The 9041-nt window shown below is 47.5% G+C and overlaps 1 protein-coding gene across 1 annotated transcript in view; it reads left to right on the top strand.

Annotated features, from left to right (window-relative positions):
- The window catches only part of CUNH2orf92 (chromosome unknown C2orf92 homolog), a 35875-nt gene that overhangs the window by 23928 nt on the left and 2906 nt on the right, over nucleotides 1-9041 (top strand). The window contains exons 6-8 of the mRNA XM_028775356.1: nucleotides 35-133; nucleotides 2287-2434; nucleotides 4204-4413. Coding sequence (XP_028631189.1) covers nucleotides 35-133; nucleotides 2287-2434; nucleotides 4204-4336 — 380 coding nt within the window. The 3' untranslated portion in view covers nucleotides 4337-4413. The remainder of the gene's footprint in view (nucleotides 1-34; nucleotides 134-2286; nucleotides 2435-4203; nucleotides 4414-9041) is intronic.

Here is a 9041-nt window from a genome sequence, read left to right on the forward strand (position 1 = left end):
CATTCAATCTAGACGTTTCTTTTGTCTTTTGTAGCTGATATTGTTGAGAAGAGTAAAGAACCATCTCTATTCAACAGGGATGTACACCATCAATTGGCAGCTGACAGCGAAATACTCCAAAACACCATTCGAGGTATCACCCTTAAAATATGATCTGAGTAAGAGTCTCGAGTATGGAAGGTTCTAGAATATATCTTTTTATTCCATGGTATTTTAGCTGAATAGAGTCCATGTACCTTTCATTTACCAGCAGAAATGTGTAGTCAGCTAGTGTGGGTCACATACCTGTAGGCTGAGGCAAGAGGACCCTGAGTTTGAGGCCAGTCTGGGCTACATAGTGAGACTGTCTAAAAAGCGAAACAGAAAACAGACAATTCATATGGTCTACACATTATGAGTTAAATAAATTTCAAAAAGTTTATTATCTTTTCTAAAGGATTTTCATTTTTTTTTTCTAAATAGCCAGAGTCATTTAGAATGTGGGATCCTCTCCTAAGCCCCTGCCCCTGCTGGGTCCTGAGGCTGTCTTAGGTTAACCTAGTCTCCTGTGGGTCTGGCTTCTTCCTTCTTGTTGGGTTGACTGAGCTAGCTCATACTTGTTGATAGTGGAGAGAGGCTGAGCCCATGCTGGTACCACACCCACTACACCTCTCCACACAGCCATTCCATCTACCCTGTTATCACTTCCCCACTTTCAGACATTAAACACCAGGCCTGACAAGTGGAGTTCAATCCTCCAGATCCACATGGCAGAAAAAGAGAACCGACTCCCACACATTGGCTACACACATGCACGGCGAGTGTCTGCACACTTACACACACAGGTAAACACACAAAATAAAGTAAATGTAACTTTAAACTTGCTAGTGCCGAATTATTGAAGCATAGCCCTTGGAGATATTCCTCCTGGACCTTGGGGGAAGGTTTGGGCTCTGGCTTTCCCCCATAACCCAAGAAAGCCCTGGGCAGTATCCTCTGCCTGTGTCACCTAATCTCTTCAGAGTTTCTCACACAAACGCTCATTCCTCTCAATGGATCTTTTGCCCCAGCCTCCAATCCTTCCTCTTCCTCTGGCCAGATTACAAATGGAATCACAGATGCCCCTGGAGTCCCCAAATATCAGCTGGGATCTCCTCCCTTTGAGATCTAACCATGATTTTTTTTGTACCCCAAACCCATGCTCAGTGGTATTCTAAAGCCAGCCTTGTGATTTCACAAAATCCCCAGAGGGTTGTCAGAAGTCAAGGTCGTCTCTGGCACCATCTACACTGGATGACAGTCTGGAATCTCTTAAACCACAATCTCAGTCAGTTTTCCATCACTGTGGCGGAAACCCGAGAGGAACAAATCCAAGGGTTTATCTTGGCTCCTGATTTCAGTGTTGCCATCTATGGTCAGCTGTCACCCTTGTTTCGAGGCTCTGATGAGGCAGAAAAGTATGGTGGAGAACAGCCACCGACTATATGCCGGCCAGGAAGCAGAAAACGCTACGTCCCCTCATTGGCTGGCTCCCTCCTTTTCCTATTATATTCTGTGTGGGCCTTTAGCCTTTTGGAGAGTGCCACCCAAATTCAAGATGGATCTCTGCTTTCTGTCTCTGTTTCACATGTCAGCCATGGGAACACCCACCCACCCACACACGAGTACTCGTTCTAATCTCCTATGTGTCTTGTTGAATCAAGATCACAGTCAAGATGTCCAACCATGCTTACACACACAAGGCAGACTGAATCTGTAGTAGAACTTCTAAAAGCTGGTGGGGCAGGAAGGAGGGGCTAGGAAAGAGAAGTTTTGGCCACCACCAGGTGAGTACCTTTAACTCAGATACTTGACCCTTTGCTGTCCAGTTCCCCACGCTGGAGATTTAATCTGGAGCCTCCTACGTATTAAACTAGTGGGTCACCATTGAACTACACTGTCAGCCCCACATCCGTGATTCTCAAAGCCTTTGAAGTGGGATGTGCCTGCCTCCTTTCCACCCACTCCACACTCTGCCTCTCCATGACCTCGCCTCCTGGCCTCTTGCTTCCTACACACTGTGGTTTGCTCATCCCTTTTCATGAATGTTTTGCTGCTTGTCAGCCCATACCCTCTGAATCTCAGCTTGTCACCGGTGACAAGGCCTGTCGCTTCCCCAGCTGGACTTCTGAAGCTAGTGGCTGACATGTTAGTATGTATACTTCTGCTCTGAGCAAGACCACCCACCAGGATGTCCTGGTTGCGGGTCACCTGTCAGGGATGCGTTTAGGCCTTGTCTAGCTTCTGCTCTTGTGTTTTCCTATTTAGGTGCCCCCAGGGAGAGTCTGCCATGTGGACAGCTGCTGAGTTTCCTGCAGAGGAACATCATCTCTGCTACCGCAGCCATGGCGGCAATCCTGGTGACAGTGCTGGTGGTGCTCACGCTGGTCACCTGTATAAGGCGGAGACAGCCAAAGTGAGTGTCTGTCTTTTAAGAATTCAGGAAGTTGGGTGGTGGAGAGATGGCTCAGGATCCTCTATCTGCACAGGTAGGTGGGTCATAACCACCTTCAGCTCCAGTTCTAGGGGATCCAGTGCCCTCTTCTGGCCTCCCAGGGCACTGCATGCATTCAGTATGTGCTGGCAAAACACCCATAAATACAAGTTAATAAGTATGGGGGTTTTTGTTGTTGTTGTTTTAATCAAACAAATGACTCAGGGAGTTTGAAGCACAGTTGCATCTTACAGATTCCAGATGTTAGGAAGGAAGGAATGTCTTCCTGTCATGTCTCGGCACCTCCCAGCAACCTCCATAAAATTTCCCAGGTGATGGGTTTCAGGTGCTATCTGGCAATTTTGAGGCACAGTGAAGCTCTGGAGTCCCTGACTTGAGCTATGCTTACTTCTCAAGGCCACGCAGATTTAGCCATGTTTCACCATACCGGGAGGAAACTGGACGGGAGATGGCAGAGCCTCTGATTAGAAGACTGGATACTAGCTGGGCAGTGGTGGCACACGCCTTTAATCCCAGCACTTGGGAGGCAGAGGCAGGTGGATTTCTGAGTTCGAGGCCAGCCTGGTCTACAGAGTGAGTTCCAGGACAGCCAGGACTATACAGAGAAACCCTGTCTCAAAAAAAAAGAAAAAAGAAAAAAGAAAAAAGAAAAGAAGACTAGATACTAGGACTGTATTCCCATCCCCCTTCTCCTGAATCAGGGTTTCTCTGTGTAGCTCTGGCTGTCCAGGAACTCACATTGTAGACCAGGCTGGCCTTAAACTCAGATCTACCTGCTTCTGCCTCTGGGACTAAAGACGTACGCTACCCCATCTGGCTATAGTCGCTAGGATTCTAGAGGCAGAAAAACCAAAGCACGGCTATAAGAAGGTGCAGAGGGAGGAGACTTGATGGGGAGAGGAAGGCTGAATTCACTCAGTGTACACTGGTTCCCTGTGCTGAATAGACTTTGTCTCTAGTAGCTGCCAAGCAGCCACTCTTCCTAGGATCTCTCACGATCCTGTAAGCGGTGGGTTAATGCCTGGCATAGCAGGAGCCTCAAGGGGCAAAGATGGGCTTAGGCACAGATGTGAACCTTAGGTAGACACCAGAAGCGAGTAACTTGGAAGAACAGCATCTGCACTGTCACTTTCGAAATTATGAGTGGCCCTCTGTATCCTCTGAGACACCCATTCCTGATGGCCGAGGGAAAGCAGCCAGCTATAGGCTACCTCCTTTGGTGACACTTGTCTTGTCACCTTTTATTTTGGGTCTGAGGCTGTGGTAGTTACATTTCTCTTGGGGAGCATATCATTACCTTCTCTAGATGTCAAGGCTTCTGGATGTGAAGCCCAAGCCGACTAGCCAACAGCTACCTCACGTCTAGCTTCCTCTTCTGAGACAGGCATGGGGCTCCTGAAGCAAAAGAGCAACCTGGATTTAAGGGCTTCTGAAATCAAGCTTGACTTACTTCACAACCCTGACCAGGACCCATTCTTGGACCGGCTATTTTCTCTCGAAAAGAACTGGTTAGGATGAACGGGGGATGTGGGAGAAAAGCAGGCAATGGAGGAGTTTCCAAGAGGCACCTTGTGACCCTAGGTCAGAGGGCATGTCATTCAGGACAGACCTTCCCTGAGGTAACAGAATTCAGATCCATCAGAAACTGCAGACTCCGTCCCCACCCAACAGGCAGACAGTGGCCTTCCTGTGTGTTTAGTGAGTGGTGTGGTTTGTTTTCTTCGTTTTAGGTATCCTCCAGTGAGCATGACGTACAATATTTTTATAATGAATGGGAAGTCTTTGTGGCAAAAATCCCAAGATAAGCACCTCAAAAAATTCATGGGAAAGCAGAAGCACCTGAAGTACAATTCCTTCGTCTAAGCCGGTGAAGGGGCCAGGAAACTGCCACCCAGCCACTGTCGGAGGGTTCTTTTGTGCCACCTGGACAGAAGTCAAGGGTAAGAAGCTTTTCTAAAGCTGGTCTCTAGAAATGTGGGCTTCACTTCATTGCGGGTGGGTGAAAGCAGTGGCAGGTGGCGTCCCCTAGTGGTAAGTCTCATGCACGCCTCTCCTGTTGGCTCGCCTGGGTATTGGTTGCAGCCAGAGCTACAGCTGTCAGCCTGGGGTCTGAGACCCTGCACCCTAAAGACTTGACAGTGTCATTCCTACTTCCACTTCGCTTCTTCTTTCTGCTCTGCCACTGGGGAACTCTTCAGCCGTCCCTTCGGTTGTCAGTGCTCCATTGGGGCAGCATTTGGGAGGTGGAGCTGCAGTTTCTGAATGTGTTCTGGGAGCGGCTGGCATCATCAAGGCATGGGTATCCTTTCTCACTAGGAGCAGAATCCTCGTGAGCTGGTGGGATTCCCAGCCTGGATCCTTAGCGGGTCCTGGGTAGCAGCGCCATGCTTGCAGAGCTAGGTTGGCTCAGGCCTGTGGGCGCTGCTGGAGAATGGGTTGGTAGTCTAGGCGGGCAGCTACTTTACCTGTTGAATGGCACAGCAAGACCTCCACTATGTCACTTCTTCAGTGGACCAGTGGTGGGTCCAGCACCAGGCACTGGGACTGCTCTGAGAATGCTTGGGCCTCTTTAACTGCTGACCAATTGATATAGGAACTTTGAGTTCTGAATCTGGGGCCCCAGTCTTGGGAATGCAGACTTTTCATTGGGCGGTTTGGAAATCCAGTGTTGGCAATATTGGGTTTGAGAACACACTGGGCTGGGCTGTGTTTGGGTAGCACCTATTGGTGACCCTGAGTGATGTTGGGTTCACCTACCTGCCAGGATCATTTTTGATCAAGCTTGGCCTCGGGCATTCGCTGGCTCAGCTGTCACATACAAACTGCCTTCTGCTGCACAGCTTCATTTTAGCAGACCACACTACTGAAAGTCAGTGAAGCAAGACCATGCGGAAGACCTTATTGGATCTGACAGTATAACAGTAAGAAACGTGGCACAGGAGACTGCCCTACAGCCAGCTCTGAGGGAGCAAAGCAACCTACTTAAATAATCTTGAAGGGCTGTTTGGGACCAATCACAACCTGGAAATTGCAGAAGTCTTTAGACTTTCAAAGCCCAGCCCCGGTAACATGCTTCTCTAACAAGGCTATATGTCCTGAACCTCCCCAAATAGTGCCGCCCATGGGGGACTAAATGGTCAGGAACATGAGCCTGTGGAGGACACTTTTATACAAACCCACACTGGCAATGAAGATTAACCATCATACTGGCCATAAATCTTGTTAATAACCATAGTCTTCCCTCCTCTGTCCAAAGTTCCTCATCTGCTTGGTAGCTCATAAAGTAATGTAGAGTGGGGGCTTCTCGATCTGGGGCAATGGGAATTTCTGAAGATATTTCTAGCTGTGTGTGTAGGTATGTGTGTGTATGTGTGTTTGTATGTGTGTATATATGTGTATGTGTGTTTATATGTAAATGTATGTGTATGTATGTGTGTGTGCATGTATGTATGTGTGTATGTATGTGTGTGCATGTATATATGTGTATGTATGTGTGCATGTATGGGAATGCATGTGTATGTGTGTGTATGTATGTCTATGTATGTATGTATGTGTATATATATGGGAATGCATGTGTATGTGTATGTATGTGTGTATGTGTGTATGTGTGTGTGTATGTGTGTATGTGTGTATGTGTGTGTGCATGTGCATATGTATGTATGTGTGTATGTATGTGTGTATGTGTGTATGTATGTATGTGTGTGTGTATGTATGTATGTGTGTATGTATGTATGTATGTGTGTGTGCATGTGCATATGTATGTATGTGTGTGCATGTATGTATGTATGTGTGTATGTGTGTATGTGTGTGTGCATGTGCATATGTATGTATGTGTGTATGTATGTGTGTATGTGTGTATGTATGTGTGTGTGAATGTGCATATGTATGTATGTGTGTGCATGTATGTATGTATGTGTGTATGTGTGTGTGTGTATGCCTTCGTATTCTGGCATCTGGAAGGCAGAGGCTAAAGATGCTGTTAGGCATCTTACAATGCACAGGAGTGCCCAGGCACCCACTAAGGAATTCAGCTCAAAGTCTCAGTAGTGTAGTCTCAAAGTGTAGGTCTGCACCTAGACAACGTCACCAAGATGTCAGCTTCTTCACAGTCACGCCAGGTTTCCCTGAGTAGCCAGTGATGTAACTGCTGTCTGCATCTGGGTGGGGCCGGAATGTCTGTGGACTCATTTGAAACCATGACCACTTGTTCCCCCTACTAGCTGACGAGAGGCCATGGGGGCCAGTGCAGTAAAGCCATTAGGAACACACACTGGGAAGTCTGAACTACCTGCTTGCACTGGGTAGCTTGGCTCTTGGGATCCACCTGCCTGTTCACAAACTTGTTCATACATGTGTATGTATACATGTGTCACTTACTGATGAGAATACAGTCTGAGAAATGTGTTAGGTAACACTACCAGTGTTTGACTACCATAGAGTGTACTTGCCCACACTAAGTTGGATATGACTTTTCTAGGTGGGAAAACATATGTTTTATATGGTGCTGGAGATTGAACTCAGGGGCTTATATGTGCTTGGCAAGTGATGTAGAACACACACATGTACATACACATAGACTTACGCATATATAATACATATACCACATATGGACACATACACACATATATACATGTACACAATTCACACACACATCCACATAGGCTTACACACACATATACCACAGATACACACATATACACATGTATGCACATATGTGTATATACACATGTACACACACATACACACAAACACACCATTGAGCTATACTCCCAGCTTCTAAATGATATGATCTCATAGGATTGCTGTCCTATACAATAATCTGTTATTGACTGAAATGTCATAAGTAATTTCCATGGACTCTGCTGTGCCAGACCATGACCAAAAGCAAGCTGGGGAGGAAAGGGTTATTTCACTCACAGTGAAATATATTAGCTTGTCTTCAAAAGCAGTGAGGACAGGAACCCACGCAGGGCAGGGACCTGGAGGCAGGAGCTGATGCAGAGGCCATGAAGGGGTGCTGCTTCCTGGCTTGCTCCCCCTGGTTTGCTCAGCCTGCTTTCTTACAGAAGCCAGCCCAGGGATGGCAGCACCCACAATGGGCCCTCCCCCATTAATCACTAACTAAGAAAATGCCCTACAGCTGGATCTTATGTAGGCATTTTCTCAACTGAGGCCCACTTCTTTCAGATAACTGTAGCTTATGTCAAATTGACATGAGACTAGCCAGCAGTCTCATGACTTATTGGAGAAGATGTTACCGTTTTGAGTACCTTCTAGTCTGATGTAATGCCTTTAATAAGACTCACAAGCCTGGAGCTGCTTTCTGATGGAGAATTATCAACAGAAGAGAGGCTGGCCTCCCCGACCTCCAGGATCTATGCTGCAGCTGTTTAGCTGAGGCTTCTGGAGGGTCCCTGTGCTTTCTCTCTTCTATTAATCGTTCCAGAATGCCTAGGTTTGCTAGCTGAGATGGCTCAAAGGACAGCAGCCTGCATCTATCTGCTGCAGAGGCTCTCCCTGACAGTCTGGTTTGTAACCAGGCAAGGAGATTGGAGAACCGAACCCACATGTGATCTAAACAGCCTTCTCCCACTGAGCCTGGACCCTTTTCTAATGGAGGTGCCACTTACTGAGCAGCTGAATGTGCCGCAGAACACCTAGCAATTCCATCGACGTGGCAGGTCCCAGACTTTCTTTGTGTTTGTCTTCTGCCCTCTGGGAGACTCTTGGCCTCCTAAGGGTCCCATGGAACTTGCTGATTCTTATGGTTTTGCTGGCCAGATGCAGTGAACCAGCTTGGTTGTTCTGTAAAATAGCAGGTGCTCAGGTTTCTCTGCTCTGTAAGGGACTCCTAGCATTTGGAGATTCTCATCAGTTTCCAGCTGGGATTCGATGAGGGCCTGCTGGGGTGTACCTGTTATCTCTCTGCAAGCTTCTGTTTCCTGTTGTGTTCTGCACAGCTCTGCAGAGCTGTCTTAATCTGTGTTCATTGCTGTGAAGAGACACCATGACCACAGCGAGTCTTATAAAAAGAAGATGTTGAATTGGGGGCTGGCTTACAGTTTAGTCTATCATCAGCATGGTGGCAAGGCAGGAAGCATGATGGCACACAGGCAGACATGATACAGGAGAAAGAGCTGAGAGTTCTACATCTGGATCAGCAGGCAAATAGGAAGAGACTCTGGGCTTGGAATGGGCTTTTTGAAACCTCAAAGCTCACCCCCAGGGACACACTGCTTCCAACAAGGATTCTTCCCAATCCTTTCAATTAGTGCCACTCCCTTGTGGCCAAGTATTCAAATCTGTGAGCCTCTGGGGCGGCCGTTCTCATTCAAACTACCACCAGAGCCCTGACTCCTCTCAGACTCCCTTGCCACCTGGCTTCTGTTTATTTCTGCCAACAGGAAGCGCTGGCTGAGACTGGGAGGTCGGAAGAGGGAAAAGCAGCTTCCTTTCTTGGGTCAACTTAGTGGGAACTCTCCAGAGACAGGGTAGCATCGACCTGCCTCAAATGGTGAGGCAGGAGAGAGAGAGAGAGAGAGAGAGAGAGAGAGAGAGAGAGAGAGAG

Source organism: Grammomys surdaster, unplaced genomic scaffold (genome assembly GCF_004785775.1).
Source record: "Grammomys surdaster isolate TR1022 unplaced genomic scaffold, NIH_TR_1.0 255, whole genome shotgun sequence".
NCBI classification, from domain to species: domain Eukaryota; kingdom Metazoa; phylum Chordata; class Mammalia; order Rodentia; family Muridae; genus Grammomys; species Grammomys surdaster.